The 19,661-nt window shown below is 42.5% G+C and overlaps 8 protein-coding genes across 8 annotated transcripts; 6 read left to right on the forward strand and 2 right to left on the reverse strand.

Annotated features, from left to right (window-relative positions):
* The first annotated feature begins 2,746 nt into the window (after window positions 1-2,746).
* On the forward strand, window positions 2,747-3,480 carry LOC105909353 (histone H1-like). The gene has a single exon (XM_012837976.2). It carries the CDS (start codon window positions 2,778-2,780, stop codon window positions 3,384-3,386), a length of 609 nt encoding a protein of 202 aa, XP_012693430.1. The 5' UTR covers window positions 2,747-2,777; the 3' UTR covers window positions 3,387-3,480.
* Window positions 3,481-4,993: 1,513 nt separating this feature from the next.
* LOC116219057 (histone H3-like) lies at window positions 4,994-5,486 on the forward strand. Its single transcript, XM_031561974.1, has one exon. The coding sequence runs from the start codon at window positions 5,037-5,039 to the stop codon at window positions 5,484-5,486; it is 450 nt and encodes a 149-aa protein (XP_031417834.1). The 5' UTR covers window positions 4,994-5,036.
* Window positions 5,487-6,678: 1,192 nt separating this feature from the next.
* Window positions 6,679-7,112, reverse strand: LOC116219277 (histone H2B 1/2-like). Its single transcript, XM_031562476.2, has one exon. It carries the CDS (start codon window positions 7,105-7,107, stop codon window positions 6,733-6,735), a length of 375 nt encoding a protein of 124 aa, XP_031418336.1. The 5' UTR covers window positions 7,108-7,112; the 3' UTR covers window positions 6,679-6,732.
* A 1,041-nt stretch (window positions 7,113-8,153) lies between these two features.
* LOC105909351 (histone H4) lies at window positions 8,154-8,557 on the reverse strand. The gene has a single exon (XM_012837974.3). The coding sequence runs from the start codon at window positions 8,513-8,515 to the stop codon at window positions 8,204-8,206; it is 312 nt and encodes a 103-aa protein (XP_012693428.1). The 5' UTR covers window positions 8,516-8,557; the 3' UTR covers window positions 8,154-8,203.
* A 2,026-nt stretch (window positions 8,558-10,583) lies between these two features.
* Window positions 10,584-11,614, forward strand: LOC116219256 (histone H1-like). The gene has a single exon (XM_031562444.2). It carries the CDS (start codon window positions 10,618-10,620, stop codon window positions 11,254-11,256), a length of 639 nt encoding a protein of 212 aa, XP_031418304.1. The 5' UTR covers window positions 10,584-10,617; the 3' UTR covers window positions 11,257-11,614.
* A 2,582-nt stretch (window positions 11,615-14,196) lies between these two features.
* Window positions 14,197-14,643, forward strand: LOC116219270 (histone H2A-like). The gene has a single exon (XM_031562467.2). The coding sequence runs from the start codon at window positions 14,230-14,232 to the stop codon at window positions 14,605-14,607; it is 378 nt and encodes a 125-aa protein (XP_031418327.1). The 5' UTR covers window positions 14,197-14,229; the 3' UTR covers window positions 14,608-14,643.
* Window positions 14,644-15,749: 1,106 nt separating this feature from the next.
* Window positions 15,750-16,181, forward strand: LOC105895810 (histone H2A-like). The gene has a single exon (XM_012822498.3). It carries the CDS (start codon window positions 15,776-15,778, stop codon window positions 16,151-16,153), a length of 378 nt encoding a protein of 125 aa, XP_012677952.1. The 5' UTR covers window positions 15,750-15,775; the 3' UTR covers window positions 16,154-16,181.
* Window positions 16,182-18,839: 2,658 nt separating this feature from the next.
* On the forward strand, window positions 18,840-19,477 carry LOC116219260 (histone H1-like). The gene has a single exon (XM_031562448.2). The coding sequence runs from the start codon at window positions 18,875-18,877 to the stop codon at window positions 19,475-19,477; it is 603 nt and encodes a 200-aa protein (XP_031418308.1). The 5' UTR covers window positions 18,840-18,874.
* The last annotated feature ends 184 nt before the right edge of the window (window positions 19,478-19,661 follow it).

Consider the following 19,661-nt stretch of genomic DNA (forward strand, 5'->3'; position numbering starts at 1 on the left):
GTTTGGTGTGTTTCAGCCCTACGGGGCCGAACACACAGAGACGCGTTGCTACAGGCGCAGACGCTTCAAAAACGCCTTGGCAAAGCGCGCCAGGCAAAACAGCCTGTGAAGCAGGGCTGCGTGCGCAACCAAATCAAATAGCGACGCCGGAAGAAAATTGAATTATATAGTCATCGTAATTAAATACCGCTAATATCAACCTTTTGCCCACATATGCCATTGTCCCGCCGTTCCCATAGACACATATACATGTATATATGTGTACATGTACATATACATATATATATATGTCTATGACCGTTGACATCATACCGGCACCAAAATATGAAGGAAGTGGTAAAGTAGTAAAGCCCGCCTCTTGCTTGATCTGATTGGCTGCCTTGTGTTCGGCCCCATAAGGAGTAGATGCATATTACCATCTTGATAATGCACCCTTAAATAAATAAAATACTACACCATTGACTTCAGAACAGGTTTTTGTTGGTCAATCGCGCAATTGCTTTCTGCTCTGCCCCAAGATAGCAATGCGCCAACAATGCGCCTGGACACACTTCTTTTAAAAGACCCACGGGCTTGTGCTATTTTTTTAAACATAGACACTGAACCATAGACCTATATATGTCTATGGGCACTGGACGGGAATAACCGCATCGGTCTGACTGAAACTAACAAAGACACTTGCTTTGAGTTTGGCGCCGCTTTGCGCCGGCCGTAAGATAGAGGGCCTAAAGTGACATTTACCACAAGGGACACAACGAACACTTTCACTAAGGTTATCTAGAATAGTAGGCCATGACAGCACCAAATATCGAGGTAAATCCAACATTAGGCTAAACCCATATATGTTATAGGCTACATTGACAAGTTCTACAGAAGCCTGCCAATGCCATACTGAGAAAAATGAGTAACGTTAAATTGCAGATCATATTCCAATGTCATCATTGATTACCTTAAATACACAGCAGGATGTGGTTAACTTGTATCTGCTTCCACCTTAACATTGGTAACGAATGTTAATAACGGTAACTGAAGTGACCTGCCGACCCCTGTTCTAGTCTACTGTTCTTACCTGCCGACCCCTGTTCTAGGCTACTGTTCTTACCTGCCGACCCCTGTTCTAGTCTACTGTTCTTACCTGCCGACCCCTGTTCTAGGCTACTGTTCTTACCTGCCGACCCCTGTTCTAGTCTACTGTTCTTACCTGCCGACCCCTGTTCTAGTCTACTGTTCCTACCTGCCGACCCCTGTTCTAGTCTACTGTTCTTACCTGCCGACCCCTGTTCTAGGCTACTGTTCCCACCTGCCGACCCCTGTTCTAGTCTACTGTTCTTACCTGCCGACCCCTGTTCTAGTCTACTGTTCTTACCTGCCGACCCCTGTTCTAGTCTACTGTTCCTACCTTATTTCGCTGTGATACGGTGTGTGTTCAGTCCAAACAATCTCGATGTGTTAAAATCAGCCTACTACGGTATGCAAGCTGTACACTATGGATACATCGCTTTGCAGACATGAGATTATAAAGCGGTTACCCGTTATGTTTTATGACATCATAATGAGAAAGCGATGATGATGGTGTTCAGCGCGACTGCAACCTAGACAACCTAGTTCGCCATATGGAACGATGGCGTTAAGAATGTCGTTTTGATGACGCGGGCTATTAACTTGACAAACTTCACAAGTATTCACATGAAATCTCAGCCAGTATACTCTATATACGGGTATTGCGCCTCGGTCATTCAGCCTTATAAATAGCTCACTATGTGTAGCAGGCTATGCAAAAGATTACCTCGTGCTAGCCTGACTGGAAACGTATGAGATTCTTTGAAATAATCTAAAACTCTAAAACGTCGTTGTCCGCCCATGGAACGCATTTGGTTATACACAGGCTGTTGCACTATTGGCTGTCCCACGAGTAAAGGCTTATTCTGCCAATTAATTGAAAAGCTTTCCACTGTAGTCTACCATAACATGTTTACTCCAATATTGTTGACTTCGACCTTGCCAAAGAACACAATCCCTAATTTACAAACAGCCTATTACTTCAGCCAGCGCTTCCAGTCTAGTGCACCAAACAATCGAGGAATTCGGTTGTTTTATAGCCTGTAGATTTTCGACAATCTACCAGTGTGTACTGTAAATCAACATAAAACTTTATTAGGCCCACCAATTTGTTGCTAAGGTTTTGTTGTAAAAAATATATTTTCTGTGGACCGTTGTTCTTTGTAAGGGATTTTCTTCTGCGTGGCTCGAGCCGACTGAACAGGAATGGCGTCTCTGTGTTTTACATCGTCTAAACAGCTGTTGTTTTAAAACAAGTAGCTCACACAAGGGAACATATAATCTCCCGTATAACTTACTAAGACTTCTTTCTTCATTCGCTGCTGTTTATTTCGTGACTATCACATCGTTTAGTTATTTTTATGCATGTAAATGTTACGCAAAATGAACAGTGATTGGTAGAGACACACGCCGACTTCTGCTGTTGACACGTTTTTGAAACGAGCATATAGCCGGAGATTAAGCCTCGGAAAGTTTAATCTTGAGAAAAGGTTTCATATGATTGAAGAAATGTCTTTTTGACTTTTAATTTCATTCCGTTGGTTACATATTTTAACAAAATGTGAGAACAGAAAACACAATCAAGCGCACCGAGGAGGCCAGTCCACGGAGAGCTTGTAGGGTTGAGTCTAAAAGGTTCGCATAGCGACTTTAATACCAACCCGCTTCGAGAGGATTAGGTCATTCTGAATTACAGTGTGTGTACTCTCACATCTACAATGGCAGAAGTTGCTCCAGCACCCGCCCCTGCGCCGGCTAAATCCCCGAAGAAGAAGGCACCCAGACCGAAGAAAACTGGTCCCAGCGTTGGTGAACTCGTCGTCAAGGCTATTTCTGCTTCGAAAGAGAAGAAAGGGATTTCCCTTGCTGCGCTGAAGAAGGCTTTGGTGGCTGGTGGATACGATGTGGAGAAGAACAACACTCGTGTGAAGGTGGCCATCAAGAGTCTCGTTACCAAGGGAACGCTGGTTCAGACCAAAGGAACTGGCGCCTCCGGCTCCTTCAAGCTGAACAAGAAACAGGCAGAGGAGAAGAAGAAGCCCGTTAAGAAGGTAGCACCCAAAGCCAAGAAGCCAGCAGCGAAGAAACCGGTTGCTGCAAAGAAGCCCAAGAAGGCAGTGGCTAAGAAACCTGCAGCTGCCAAAAAGTCACCGAAGAAAGTGAAGAAACCCGCAGCGCTCAAAAAGGTCACAAAGAGCCCCAAGAAGGCAAAGAAGCCCGTGGCAGCTAAGGCAACCAAGAGCCCTAAAAAGGTTAAGGCAGCCAAACCCAAGGTTGCGAAGCCTAAAACAGTTAAACCGAAGAAGGCAGCTCCCAAGAAGAAGTAAATCTTCCAAATGTATGCTCCTTTCTGAATCCCAAAGGCTCTTTTTAGAGCCACCCAGCCATATCATTTAAATGCATATTCTAAGGTATTACTATGGGTATCATCTTTAAGTTATATAGTTCCAGAAATCCATATCGTCACGGATGAGAGAAGAAAAATGAATGTTTATTCTGTCCTGACAGAAACAATATAAACGATATACTATATAACACAACTGCCTATTGCGATTGTATCATTCAATTGCAACATAGTTGGAAAGCGGAAGTGGTATTCCGAATGTATAGGCCTTGGGAATCTTGATCAGTATTGTATTCTTTTTTTAAGGCACAGCTTAATTTTTATGTAAAGTTTCAGCGAGGATATTTCTGTTGTATAAATCCTACTACATTACTGAGTGAAGTCAAAGAGCCGGTAGCGGAAATAACAGAAGGCGGCAGTGAATGTAGGCTGGGCTTGTAGCACCACGGTGAGACACGATTGGCTCTAAGCATCCTCAAATCAGCAAGTGAAGCGCTGAGCTAGTATTATGTCAGTCCTGCCCGCATAGCCGACTGAAATCTTTTTTGGAAAATTGTTGCGGCGAGAAGCTTATTTCTATACCTAGAAAAATTAGCGGGAGAGGCAAGACTGGTGGTCGGCAAAGTCACCATTGCCCAGGGTGGTGTGCTGCCTAACCGTCAGGCTGTGTTGTTGGCCAGGAAGACTGAGGAGTCTAAGCATATACGAATAAAGAGCATTTTAAAGAGCCCGCCAAACGTTCAGAAGCAGATGTGCAAAGCACGGCCAAATTGAACCGGCAAAAACAACCACGAGTCGGTCTAGAGGTGCTCTTAACCAATTAATGCAGTTCAATTCCACACATTTTAACGAAAACAAAATGTTATTCCATATAATTTGTCACTAAGTTCACTTATTAGCAAGGAATAGCCTACACAATGTCTCCAATGTGCGGAGTCCTAAACGTCAAAGGTTTGACAGTGATTAACACAGACATCAAAACACTGTTGTTAGAACATAATTCCGACATATAGAATGCACAGTAATATTTCCAAACAGTATTTATCATGACTACAGACATACATTTTTAATGTGTACAATGAATATACTTAATATCTCATAGCATGCCTACTCACTATCGCTAATGTGGTAAACAAATGTGTCTATCGCCCAATGACACTGGTCAGCATATGAACACCAGAATTTACAGCAGTACTGAATGCTTTCTTTCCTAATTAAATGAGTGAGAAATACACATGCATGTTTATGGGTGGAGGTCAGGGAATGCGGATACTATTTTCACAAATCAAGGTGGTAGGCTATTAAGTATAGTACAACGTCGTAACGACAGTAATTGATACAGTATACGCCCTGTGTTGTTAAGTCGATTATTTTATTCTGTGGTGACTTTTTTGGAAGACAGAACACATTTTAGGCTACTTAAATTCACATATTATGTTGCAAACAGAGACGTCATCTGCGCAGCGGTTTGTGGGTGGGTGTATTCACACACGTTTGAATTTGTGGCGCCTTCCGGAAATGGTGTATTTCACCCAATCATTGGGGAGAGAAACACCAGGGGACGAGCTTGTTTGGAGTATATATATGACTGCCCAGTCAGGGAGGTGTATTGCGGAAAACTCGACGTGTTAAAATGGCAAGAACCAAGCAAACAGCACGTAAATCAACTGGTGGCAAAGCCCCAAGGAAGCAGCTCGCTACCAAGGCTGCGCGTAAAAGCGCACCAGCTACCGGTGGCGTGAAGAAGCCCCATCGTTACAGGCCCGGTACCGTGGCTCTGAGAGAGATCCGTCGTTACCAGAAGTCCACTGAGCTGCTAATCCGCAAGCTGCCCTTCCAGCGTCTGGTCAGAGAGATCGCTCAGGACTTCAAGACCGATCTGCGCTTCCAGAGCTCTGCCGTCATGGCTCTTCAGGAGGCCAGCGAGGCTTACCTGGTCGGTCTGTTCGAGGACACCAACCTGTGCGCCATCCACGCCAAGAGGGTCACCATCATGCCCAAGGACATCCAGCTGGCCCGTCGCATCCGTGGGGAAGCGTGCTTAAGTTCATTCTTCACTCCAGAAATCAAAAGGCTCTTTTAAGAGCCACCAAACTGTCGATGAAAACTTATTCCTTTTTTCTCTGTTAAGATGTTAATGGTAAATACACGATGCTCATTTATTTCGGCACTAAATTTTAGAAATTACATGATTATATACAGATTCCATGACCTTACCAAACGGGTTGTTTTATGAATATCGAGCAACGTTTGCTGTAACTAGTTGTAAATAGTCAATATGTAATTACATTCGCCAGGTCTTGAATATAAAACATTGCATCCATGCGAACGTGCTTAAATTAATTTCAAGCATATTTATCGAATCATAAGCACGCTTTAAATATGTGTGCATGTAGAACACTCCACAAATCCTAATGCAACATTTATCAATCAGCAACATTCATTTCATCATGATACTTGATGTACATGCTCAACGTTTAGTTTAATGTGGTACCGAAGCACTATCCAGGAGTTGAAGCCTCTGCGTGTTTATATTTAGTTTTGAGGATTATACACCACAATATAATGAATTGACCACCCGCCCAGGCTACATGATATGCAGTTAAATGATCTCTGAGACCATCCTGGAAAGAAAAGCGTTTGACCTGTCCAACTGTACCTACACAACACCAGTTAGTTAGTTGGCACTCGTAGATTCTTCTGAATGGAGAGTGCGTTACAAATAAAATCAATTATTATTATTGTGTGTAGGCCATGTCATGTACGAACGCAGAACCATGGCCTTTTTAAAAACACAGTTTTCTTGTAAGGAACTAAGCAGTTTACATAGAGATTTGAACAAAGCATGGGAATGACTTTTCAAAGAAAACGTGCTTAAATTTATCAACAAGCTCGTTTTAAATATGTTTACATGTAGAACACTCCAGAAATCCTAATGCGACATTTTTAAGCATGATTCTTTGACGTACGTGCTCAACATTCACTCCACTATAATTAATTGACCACTGGCCCAAGCTACGTGCTTTGCAGTTAAATGGTCTGAGACCATCCTGAAAAGAGGAGTTGGAATTCCAACTGGACCACCACAACACCAGTTTGGCGACCCAAGCTGCGCTTCCACATTAAACTAGATATGTCATGAACATTCCTTATGTTTACACTCGAAACCATGGCCATTTTAAAAACATAATTTTCTTGTATTATTAAAGTGTATAGACAATTAAGCAGCTTATTTATCGAGACTTAAAAAAGCATTGGAATGACTTTTCAAAGAAAATGTGGGTGGCTCTTAAAAGAGCCTTTGAGTTGGAGTGCGTTAAGATAACGCTCTACTTGGAGCTGGTGTATTTGGTGACGGCCTTGGTTCCCTCAGACACAGCGTGCTTGGCCAGCTCGCCGGGCAGAAGCAGACGTACTGCGGTCTGGATCTCCCTGGAGGTGATGGTGGAACGCTTGTTGTAGTGAGCCAGGCGGGAAGACTCCCCAGCAATGCGCTCAAAGATGTCATTCACAAAAGAGTTCATGATGCCCATCGCCTTAGAGGAGATACCGGTATCGGGGTGGACCTGCTTTAGCACCTTGTACACGTAGATGGCATAGCTTTCCTTCCTGGTCTTTCTGCGCTTCTTGCCTCCTTTTCCTGCAGCCTTTGTCACTGCTTTCTTGGATCCCTTCTTGGGTGCTGGCTTCGCTGGTTCAGGCATGATGTATCTCGAACAGAATATAACTGCCTTAGTGAGGTTGCCAGCAATATATTCAAAGTTATATGCAAATGACTGACTGCGTCACTTCAGACACCCACGATCCGAATGGGCAGCCATTTCCCTCCAACACCAAACACTCAGGCACAGTTGGTCACTTTGTAGCGAAGGGGACGGTCAGTGAGACAAAGCCAGCCCATCCCACAGATCAGCGGTCCCCCCCCCCCCCCCTTCTTTTGTCTCATTGCCCGCACTTTTCGTAGAAATGGAAAAAAAATCCTGCGAAATAGATATCTGTAAAAAATGAATATATATATATATATATATATATATATATATATATAAACTAACCTTAGTTTGCGTAATCAATTGGAGAGATTCTGCCATTTTTAGGCTAATATAAATGTCAGTTGTGGTATAAGCCCAATGTAATATTAACAGATCAGCAGTTTACTCATCTACCCGCACTTTTCGGCGAAAGGAAGAAAGAGATAGATATGTAAATATTGCCACTGGCTTTGGATTAAAATAATCCTTCATTTCTCGTTTTTGTTGGAGAGATTCTGGATTTTTTACGCCAATGTAAGTGTGACTTGTAGCATAAGCTCAATGTAATATGAACCAAGTTTCCAAGTGTGACACATTCACAAAACTCCTTCTGTCCAAAGCGAACCTCAATGGTGTCATTCTTAAGAGCCTTCATGGCGTTGCACCGTATGCATCCTGGCGAGGTGAGGGTAACTGTTTTGGGGAGTTCTTGCTTTAATATTACACTATTAATAGTGATAGCTTAAGCACAGAAATGAATGACCTGATCCACAGGTCGGTCTAATCTAACGTTAAACGGCACACGTCCATTATTTATACACCATGGAATGCTGTGGCAGATATTCTGATTGTGAACGTGGACATCTGTGTGCGCATGGGAACTGATAGAATTTACTGACTGAATTTTGGGTTATTAGTATCCTAAATCATGGGTTACTTTGAAAGTGCGGGATTGAGTCATGACGATCAATGATGGGATACAGCCTTTGTAAAGCAATTGGGTGGCTCTTAAAAGAGCCTTTGGGTTCAGTTTGAATGTGTGATCAAATCTTTAACCGCCGAAGCCGTACAGAGTGCGGCCCTGGCGCTTCAGAGCATAGACCACATCCATGGCGGTCACGGTCTTTCTCTTGGCGTGCTCGGTGTAGGTGACGGCATCACGGATCACGTTCTCCAGGAAAACCTTCAGCACACCACGAGTCTCCTCGTAGATGAGGCCGGAGATACGCTTCACACCACCACGGCGAGCCAGGCGGCGGATAGCGGGCTTTGTGATTCCCTGGATGTTATCACGGAGAACCTTGCGATGACGCTTGGCGCCTCCTTTACCGAGTCCCTTGCCTCCTTTTCCTCTGCCAGACATAATTTCAAATTGTTTGCTGCTTTGCCAGAGCAAAAAGATAGAAGGGATTTCGCCACGGTGAGCGTATTCATGCTAAATGAGAGGACGTTGGTGAAGACTACTAAACACTCCCCTTTGCTTGTCCCTCCTTTTCTGAATGGAGAGTACGGGCACATGTAGGGTAAAGTACGTCATAAATACGCCCCCCCCCTCCCCTTCCTTCATGGAAAGTAGCAAAGTACAAAGTAGCATCAAAATTGATACTTTGACACGCACTTCTGATTGTTATACAGTACCAGATAATGTGCGTTCCTTTTGGGCCGATTAGGCCGTACAATTTCTGCTGGCTGCAAACAAAAACTCTAAAATCGTAGTCTTGTGTGAAGAAATGTGAAATAAATATTTCAGAATCAATAAGAAAAGAAAACCTTTTGGTTGTCATTTTGGGTAACACACAGGTATCATTGTGTCATTCTGAAAAATGCTCCAGTCTTGTTTATACTGAGAAAATATTGAGTGTAGCCTACTCATCACCATGTCATTTCTTTAGATCTTGAGCAGAAATAAAATCAACTTCTTGCGTGGACATGAAGCACCTAATTTAAACACTTCAGGCCCAGATAACTCCATGACTAATACCAAACTAGATAAACAATAGAGAGAGAGAGAGAGAGAGAGAGAGAGAGAAAGAAAGAGAGAGAGAGAGAGAACTACATGACTAATACCAAACTATATAAACAAGAGAGAGAGAGAGAAAGAGAGAGAGAGAGAACTACATGACTCATACCAAACTAGATAAACAAGAGATAGAGAGAGAGAGAGAACTACATGACTAATACCAAATTAGATAAGCAATAGAGAGAGAGAGAGAAAGCTCCATGACAATACCAAACCTGCTGATTGTTGCTCCTGACATTATTAAGGTTTTTATAAATCTGACATGGATACCAAGTGATCTAATGAAACACCACAAGCCCACACCGTGTGTGTGCGTGTGCGTGTGTGTGAGTGTGTGTGTGTGTGTAACTCTTCTGCTACTGTGCAGACTACTGTATTCCTCCTGCATTATACCCTGGCCAGGAGTGGTTGTGAGTGACACAGCGGCCAAGTAGACCCATCATTCTATCAACTCACAATAATCCCAAAGACAGACAGACACACACTCACACACATACACACACACTCACACACATACTCACACACATGCACACACACACACGTATATAAAAACACACACAATCACATCCATGGATCCAAGATACTTGCTCAAGTTTGGTGTTTTATTTTATGTAGTTTTGTATTCATTTGTGTGTTTGTCAGTCAAGTCTACAAATTGTGTCTTTTTACTTCAATCCTACACTTACATTTGTATTTTAAAACCCGCCCGTATAATACAAATGTAACGGCACAGGCAGCAGACGGGCTTTCCAAATGATAGTCTACTGCGTTGCCAAGAATGACTACTGGTTTTGTCTTGAACTCCATATCTGTTCACCAAGTCATTTAACGTGTTTTGTAATATATTGCCAAAGTTCTTCAATTACACAGAACTTGCTCCTCTAATATTTACACGTCTGTGCAGCAGAGTCGGATCTACTGAACTGTCTGTCAACTGTGTTTCGCTGTGTCCAAATAGCTCCCGTTAGTAAAGTACAGATTCGCATAAACAACCCGGTCACTGCTTAAACGCGTTACTGGGGCTCATATCTGGTTCTGAGACACATTCTTGTAGATACATAGGACGACTTTAGCTTCTTTATGGGCATGATTTCCTCACGGAACTTAGACGGACTGCCACGTCTCCCTCTTGATTTACGCAGTTCCCAGTTCGTTGCAACAGGAATTAAGGCTAATCATAAGCCCGCATGTGTTTTCCTTAAAGTATAGGCTGTGCTGTTTTCAACAGTCATCTTTATATTAGTGAATGTTGTTTCTGCGCTATTATTTATTACCGAACCCGCTTGGAGAAAGCACAAACGATCCCTTCGCAGAGGCAGGACAAGGGGAGCTCTTTAGGGTGAGTCTAAACGGTTCTCATGTTGACTTTAATAGAGACCGTTTACTCTGTCTCTCTACTACTTATCACACTTCTGTTGTAGCCCGTGCGCAAGACAGACACTAGAATGGCAGAAGCTGCTCCAGCCCCCGCTGCTGCCCCTGCAAAGGCCCCCAAGAAGAAAGCAGCACCCCGACCCAAGAGAACTGGACCGAGTGTTGGAGAACTAATCGTCAAAGCTATTTCTGCATCTAAAGAGAAGAAAGGAGTTTCTTTGGCTGCACTTAAGAAGGCTTTGGCGGCTGGTGGATACGACGTGGAAAAGAACAACGCGCGTGTAAAGGTGGCCATTAAGAGTCTTGTTACTAAGGAAACGCTGGTTCAGACTAAAGGAACTGGCGCCTCCGGCTCCTTCAAGCTGAACAAGAAGCAGGCAGAGGAGAAGAAGAAGCCCGTTAAGAAGGTAGCACCTAAAGCCAAGAAGCCAGCAGCGAAGAAACCTGCTGCAGCCAAGAAGCCTGCTGCAGCAAAGAAGGCTGTAGCCGCTAAGAAGTCTCCGAAGAAAGCGAAGAAACCCGCCACACCTAAAAAGGCAACAAAGAGTCCCAAGAAGGCCAAAAAGCCCGTCACACCTAAGAAGGCAGCGAAGAGCCCCAAGAAAGTCAAGGCAGCTAAACCTAAGGCGGTCAAGCCTAAAGCTGCTAAACCCAAAGCGGCAACCCCTAAAGCTGCTAAACCTAAAAGGGCTGCTTCTAAGAAGAAGTAAATGTTGTGCGCCCTGCCCTGTCAATGTTGTCACTTTAGACGCAAAGGCTCTTTTAAGAGCCACCCCAAAAGAATCATTTGAATGCATCTGTTCCGACAATAGCAGTGGTAATTAGTCCAATTTATGCTTGAAGCTCATGCTACGTTTGCAATATTTTCAGTTGAAGATGTTAGTCTATCACCGTTTTAAAGCAGACAGAACACACTGCCATTTAAATGGCAAAACTTCCATTTCCAAGGCTGTTTTGCCATTTGGAACCAAGCTTTAGCAATATAAGAGCCACAGGTGAGCTCCTGGTTTGGAGAACAATAGATGGCAACACAGAAGTGAGAGGTGATTAGAGAGGCAGAGGAATGAGAGTAAGAGAAGGAAGAGCAAGAAGGAGAGCCATTATATGATGAGATTCGGGCCACTGTAGTCAACCATGGTTTGACCATGCAGGAGGCTGGCCAGAGGGTTCAACCAAACATAAGCCGCTTCTCAGTGGCATATATTCTCCGGACATTAAGAAGAGAGAATAGGTAAGAAGAAACACTACTATGACAGGAAAACACTAGTTTTAATGCCTTATTAGGAGCATTGTACTGTATTTGTGTATTTTGCAGAACTGAAAGATTACCCCGACGTGGTGGGAGGGAGCCTGTCTTGACGGCTGAACAGGAGACTGCAATAGTCAATATGGTTCTGGAAAATAATGCTATAACAATCAAACAAATACAAAGTGTTGTTGACTGCACTGGCCTATTTTCTATTGTTTGTTCTGTGCAAATCATTTACACATCCAGTTGTGTATGCTGTGAGGTAGAGGCTACAGCACTTTTAGAAAAAATAAAGAAATATTTGTGTTGTTACTATATATTTGTGTTTTATATTTGAGTAAAAACATTATACAGTTATATTTTACAACAGGAGTAAGCATACAGTAACACTGAACATGAAAAGGCATAATGCTACTGATAAGGCCTCCATGCTGGTGTTTTCCATTCAGCACATCAGTGTTCAATTGGTGCTTAGAAATGTCTACTGATATGATAGTCTGAGTGTGTCATTTGAACACAAAATACACTTTTGAGAACACAAAACATTGTTTTGAAGGCAAAGTAGCATTTTGCAGGAGATATGTAGGGTTTTGCATTTTGTGTGTGTGGTTTTTGGATTTGTGTTTAGAGTTTTTAGAAAATGAGGTATGCTTTCAAAAAATGTTTGAAAGCAATTGAGAAAAACCTGTAATATTTTTCCAAAAGTGCTGTAGCCTATACATCACAGCAAACACAATTAGAATTGTGTAAATGATTTGGACAGAACAAACAATAAAACATAGGCCAGTACAGTCAACAACAAAAAAAGAAAGAAAAATGTTACAGTTTTTTACGACTGGATAAACACTAAAATCAAAAGTATTACACAATTATCAAAACCTTCACTCAAGGAGCAAAACAATGGCTCGGATTTGCACCACTATAAGCACATGTCAACATCACACTTTTTGCGAAACAATACACACAAGTGATTTGCAAAACACTAAACACACTTTAATGCTTTAGACACAGACGTATATCAAGATATCACTTCCTTGCAATTCCAAAGCACTGCAAGTCAAATGACCACACTTTGTGCTTTCTCTGTGTACTTCACTTACACTACTCTAATCACTGAGAAGTAGAATTGCTAAAAGTGTTTTAGGTTTATAACAGCAGTGTGTAAGTGGTACAAACAGAATTCCGTCATATGCAACGTGTGTGTTTCATATGGTAACAAAATATGGTTTTGTTAAATTAGTGTATAGTTTTTACAAGAGTGTTTCATTTTGCAATGGATCTGAGGTGTTTTGCTCATTGGGTGTGTGGTTGTGCTAATTGTGTGAGTGAAATGAAAAACAAAACAAAGCAGTCAAAATTGTGTTTAAGCAATCGAGAAAAACTGTAATTAAAAATCACCTCTCACTTCAATGTTGCCATCCATTGTTCTCCAAACCAGGAGATTGCAAATTGCACAACAGCCTTGGAAATGGAAGTTTTGACATTTAAATGGCAGTGTGTTCTGTCTGAACACAAGAGATTTGGTGTTGATGAAGTGTGCAAAATAAAAAAAGGATTGTGTGTCGTGTTTTGAAGCAGGTGTGGTTTACAATTGAAATCTAGGTCTAAAGCAGATAATTGTGTTTATAGTTCAGCAGAATCGGTTTAAGGAGTTGGCAAATGAGTTACAGGATGTGGTCATTGTGTCATAAGTTCCATAAGTTTTTGTGTGTAAACAATTGAGAAAAACTGTAAACAATCGAGAAAAATTGCAACAAATTGGCTGATAGGTGTGATCATTTGACAGTCAGTGCTTTGGAATTGCAATGAAGTGACATCTTGATATACTTTTGTGTGTTTAGGGTTCTGCATATCAATGTGTGTATTATTTTTCAAGAAGTGTGAGCTGACACTGTGCTTATGGGGCAAATCTGGGCCAAGTTTTGCTCCTTGAGTGTAAGAATTTGATAATTATGTATTACTTTTGATTTGAGTGTTTATGCAATCGTAAAAAAAACTGTAAATTAAAAACGATACAAAGTATCTAACAGACCGGCTTGTAGCACCCAACCACTTCAGTTTGTTCCATTTAAATAGTGTTCGATATACATTGAGATTCTGGGACTTCCTGTTTGATTGTTTACTGTGACCATTTAACTGACATATCTGGAAACCAACCTGCAACGTACAACTGAAATGTGTCGTTTTAACTATTTCATGCGTTCAAATATTCAGTGATTTTGAAGATCATGCGCTAAAAGGAAGAAGGAAATCCAGCAGGCGCCAAATTGAAGTGCCTTTGGTTTCCCGCACAAACCTACACGTTGATTGGCTCTCAGCATTGTAGCCTCAACCACTGAGGCAATGCGCAACCCTGAGCTGGAGGAGAATATATACGCACTCTTCCATGTTGCTCTACACTTCAGTCTTCAGAAGAACTTTTTGAAACTTGAAAATGAGCGGCAGAGGCAAAACCGGAGGAAAGGCCAGGGCTAAGGCCAAGACTCGCTCATCCAGGGCCGGACTCCAGTTCCCCGTGGGTCGTGTTCACAGGCTGCTCCGCAAGGGCAATTATGCCCATCGTGTTGGAGCTGGTGCCCCAGTCTACATGGCTGCTGTGCTCGAGTATCTGACTGCTGAGATCCTCGAGTTGGCCGGCAACGCTGCCCGTGACAACAAGAAGAGTCGTATCATTCCCCGCCATCTGCAGCTGGCTGTGCGCAACGACGAGGAGTTGAACAAGCTGCTCGGCGGAGTGACCATCGCTCAGGGTGGTGTGCTGCCCAATATCCAGGCTGTGCTCCTGCCCAAGAAGACCGAGAAGTCCAAGTAAATCGGTCTCCTCAAATAGTAAACAACGGCTCTTTTAAGAGCCACCCAATTACTTTTTAAAAGTACATTCCAGTTGTAATGGTCACAACCCCCCCCTTCACATCTTGTTATTCAGTATTCAAAGTGCATATAAGTTGAGTGGACGCTAATACCCAATCCCCTTTGTCCGCAATGAAATTATTATGACCGATCTAAACACTAGAGGGATCCATGGCCTTTGGTAGCTCGATTATTTGAATGGCATACAGTCAATTTTATTATAGCTGTTTTCATAGTAAGGCTACAGGATCTTTCTTTAAAGTAGTGTATGCAACCCTCTTTCTCGCTATCCAACGACCCGTGATGGTGTGCGCTCTTTCAGACGCATTGTTCCAATAAAAAAAAGTAAGCCGTAATGAGTCATTTATGCTTCAAGCTCAAGCTACGTTTGCAATATCTTCAGTTGAAGATGTTAAGTCTATTAAGGTTTTAGATCACCACCAACCAATTAAGTCATATTTTATGCTCGTAATGAACACACATGGTATTACACTAGTTATTCACCTGCTTGAGGGCCTGAAAGGGAAGTTAATCTTTAAGTGAAGTTTTGCCAGAGTGACTGATAATAAATAAACAGTGTGGTGTTAATAAATCACACTGAAATAAGTTATTCAATTCTATTTGGTAAATGACATACAGCTGATGTTATCCGTAAATAATAGGAATAGGCTTGCAGAATACTGCTCATCGTTTTTTGTTTTTTATAAATCAAACATGATACAAGCCGGTCTATTAGATACTTTGTATCACCAAACCACTTCAGTTTGTTCCATTTTAATAGTGTTCGCAATACATGGAGATTCTGGGACTTCCTGTGTATTGTGACCATTAAACTGACATATCTGGAAACCAAGCTGCAACCTAAACTGGAAGGTGTCGTTTTAACTATTTCATGCGTTAAAATATTCAGTGATTTTGGAGATCACGCGCTAAAAGGAAGAAGGAAATTCAGCAGGCGCCAAAATGAAGCGACTTTGTCGTCCAGCACAGACCTACACGTTGATTGGCTCTTAGTATTCTCGCTTCAACCACTGAGGCAATGAGCAACGCTTAGCTGGAGGAGAATAAAAGCACTCCCCTCTTTCACTTGCTTTACTTCAGTAATCAGAAGAACCCAGAGAATCCCGAAAATGAGCGGCAGAGGCAAAACCGGAGGAAAGGCTAGAGCTAAGGCCAAGACTCGCTCTTCCAGGGCTGGACTCCAGTTCCCCGTGGGCCGTGTTCACAGGCTGCTCCGCAAAGGGAACTATGCCCATCGTGTTGGAGCTGGTGCCCCAGTCTACATGGCTGCTGTGCTCGAGTATCTGACTGCTGAGATCCTCGAGTTGGCCGGCAACGCTGCCCGTGACAACAAGAAGAGTCGCATCATTCCCCGCCATCTGCAGCTGGCTGTGCGCAACGACGAGGAGTTGAACAAGCTGCTCGGCGGAGTGACCATCGCTCAGGGTGGTGTGCTGCCCAACATCCAGGCTGTGCTCCTGCCCAAGAAGACCGAGAAGTCCAAGTAAATCGTTCTCCTAAAATATCAAACAAAGGCTCTTTTAAGAGCCACCCAATTACTTTTTAAAAGTACATTCCAAGTTGCTGAAAGTGCCACTCTTCCCCCCCTCCCCCATGTATTTCCCCCCTATTTGGCACAAATATATTTGAAATGGCTTAAATTGCTTCTTTTTTTTTACTGGTGCAGGCATAGCTCAATGACGTTTGCGTTTCTTGCATTTATGTAAACACCAGAAACCTAGCTTTCACAGCCAGTGACTTGTATTTTTTACATACTCGTACATAAACACACTATATTTAGACACTCGAAGTCCCTATCATTGGGTTGTCCTCGATACAGCCAGAAAGACCACATGACCTCACGCAGCCAATGCATAAACATACAAAAAGAATTGTCGAGGTGACATCAAGTTAACTAACCATTCAGAAACGTCCTGTTGAAGCCTAAATTGTCTAACCTTTTTCGTGAGCCTCTTGTTGTTCAGGCCAGGGTCTCTGTTTCAATATGTGTGCACCAATTAGTCTAAGTCTCTAGCAAGATACACGCTTCATTGTCCTCCTTTAACTTTAAGAAATTATTGCTAATCCACTTATTTATCGCCAAAAGACAGGTAGGATACTCGTAGCCTACATAGGATACTCGATACACAAATCTGTTTTTGGACCTTTTAACTATTCTTTGACTTATGGTGAGATATTAGATAATTGGAACGTTTATTGAGTTAAACCATGTGAGAAATTTAGAGGGAAAATCACTATTTGGTGGAGCTGTTAACAATTTATAAACATTTTAAATCTGAGACTGCACCCTGCTTTTTGTAAGACATCAGAAGCCTTCTTTAACAATGTGTTGTACTTTAAACGCTTGTGTAAAATCGTAACTAGTAACTACTGCCATCAAACGTCAGGGGAGTAGAAAGTGTAAGTTAACCCCCCAGCTCTGAGCCACCCTGTGCGATGGTGACTCCACCAAGCAATTTCGTTCAACTCATCGTCGTTACGTACGGCCAACTGCAGATGACGGAGTATGACCTGGACCAAGTGGGACTTCTAGTTTAGTCTGTGTAAGTCTATTGTGCCTGGCTAGTAAGGCCAGGGTTTAGTGTGTAGGCAATCCAACAGAAATACCGGATGATGCAAAGGCATGCAATCTTATAACATGTACACCTGTAGTAAGTAATATCTCTTATCGTTTAACTTCCTCCCAGTCCTGCAACCTATCCACGCCTACACTATACCATGATATATGGAACAATATCATTACAGTTTTTTCTCGATTGCTTAAGCACCTTTGTTAAAAAAGGGCCCAAAACACTACACACAATTAGCACAACCACACACCCAAATTAGCAGAACACTTCACATCCTTTGCAAAATGAAACACTCTTGTAAAAACTATACACTAATTTATCAAAACCAATATGTTACCATACACACACGTTTCATATGACTTCATTCTGTTCGAATAAGTTACACACTGCTGTTGCAAACCTAAAACACTCTTAGCAATTCTACTTCTCAGTGATTAGAGTAGTGTAATTGAAGTACACAGAAAAAGTGCAAATATACAATACAGTTTTTTACGATTGCATAAACACTAAAATCAAAAGTATTACACAATTATCAAAACCTTACACTCAAGGAGCAAAGCATCGGCCCAGATTTGCACCACTATAAGCAACCTCACACTTTTTGCAATTCTACTTCTCAGTGATTAGAGTAGTGTAAGTGAAGTACACAGAGAAAGTGCAAATATACAATAAATATACAATATTTCTCTCCATACACCCAAAGCAGTCAACATGGAGAATCACAACAAAACAGTTCCCAGTTTTCATGCTACTACAGTAGTGTGCATAACACTGTAAGCTCAGAAAATATCAGACAAACATAACATTCTGTATCCAGTACAGGTTACAATTAGAGTTTTAAAAAAAAAGAACAAAAACAAATCTGAAAAAAAAAAAATACAGTACAGATAAAGTTTTTTCATTTGAACCTGATGTCTTTTCAGGATAAGTGTCAGTGTTGACCTACAAACCTAAAATCGTCCCAAACGCACGAACTGTATAAACCAATACGGGCTACACCTTTGCTTGTCTTCAAATTAATCTGTATTTACGAAGGCGTTAAAAGTGTTTGTTACCAATAAATGTTCTACATGTCCGCATTCCCATTAGAGATGTGTGTCTGCTGTCATGTCGGATCGGCTGAATATGTGTTTCACTAAGTCCAAACAGATCCCATCTGAAAAGCACAGATTCGCACAGGGTACTTTATTACCGATTCTACGGGTTATATAGGTGCATGGTTTGTTCTGTTCCTCACCGAGGTGCAAATGCCATGTGATTTTATTACTTTTTTGGATGAGTTTTCCTCAGAAAACAAATATGGGTTGCCACGACGCCCCTGTCACTTCTACGGTTGTCTGTTCGTTAAAACACGGAAAGGGTAAAAATGCGAGGTAATTTACGTTTGCTTTAAAGTGCAAGCCGTGGACTTTACAACCGACATCTTCATATCCGTACATTTTGTTTCGTTAGTCATATTTTGTTACAAAATGCGAGTGGAGAAAACACAAGCGAGTCCATCACGGAAGAGAGGAACGGAGAGCTCTTTCAGTTGAGTCTCAACGGTTCTCATGCTGATTTTAAGTACAACCCGCTGGCTACTCGTGGTATTCATTCACACAACTGTCTCGTACTCTGAACACAAGACATCACGTAACTATGGCTGAAGTTGCCCCAGCTGCCGCGCCTGCTAAGTCTCCCAAGAAGAAGGCACCACGGCCCAAGAAAACCGGACCTAGTGTGGGCGAGCTCATTGTCAAATCCATCACTGCATCCAAGGAGAAGAAGGGAGTTTCTCTGGCTGCCCTGAAGAAGGCTTTGGCTGCAGGTGGATACGATGTGGAAAAGAACAACGCTCGTGTCAAGGTGGGCATCAAGAGTCTCGTCGCAAAGGGTACACTGGTTCAGACTAAAGGAACTGGCGCGTCCGGCTCCTTCAAGCTGAACAAACAGGCAGAGGTTAAGAAGCCTGCGAAGAAGGCTCCCGTCAAAGCCAAGAAGCCGGCAGCAAAGAAGCCCGCTGTAGCAAAGAAGGCCAAGAAGACAGTGGCGAAGAAGCCCGCAGCTGTTGCAAAGAAGTCTCCGAAGAAAGCCAAGAAACCCGCTACGCCTAAGAAGGCAACGAAGAGCCCCAAGAAGGCCAAAAAGCCTGCCGCACCCAAGAAGGCAGCTAAGAGCCCCAAGAAAGCTAAAGCAGCGAAACCCAAGGTGGCCAAGCCTAAAGCCACCAAAGCGAAAAAGGCTGCCCCAAAAAAGAAGTAAAAGTTGCACTTCACGTGCTGCTCAATGTAGTTAAAAAAAGGCTCTTTTAAGAGCCACCCAAAATGTCATATGAATGCATCTCTTCCAACACTTGTCATGGTCAAATCTAAGGGAAAAAAAACGTGCTCAAAGAAGAAGACCAAATTTATCAAATAAACTTGAAAGGAGGATGGGGGCCCATATG

This window comes from Clupea harengus, chromosome 24 (assembly GCF_900700415.2).
Source record: "Clupea harengus chromosome 24, Ch_v2.0.2, whole genome shotgun sequence".
NCBI classification, from domain to species: Eukaryota; Metazoa; Chordata; class Actinopteri; order Clupeiformes; family Clupeidae; genus Clupea; species Clupea harengus.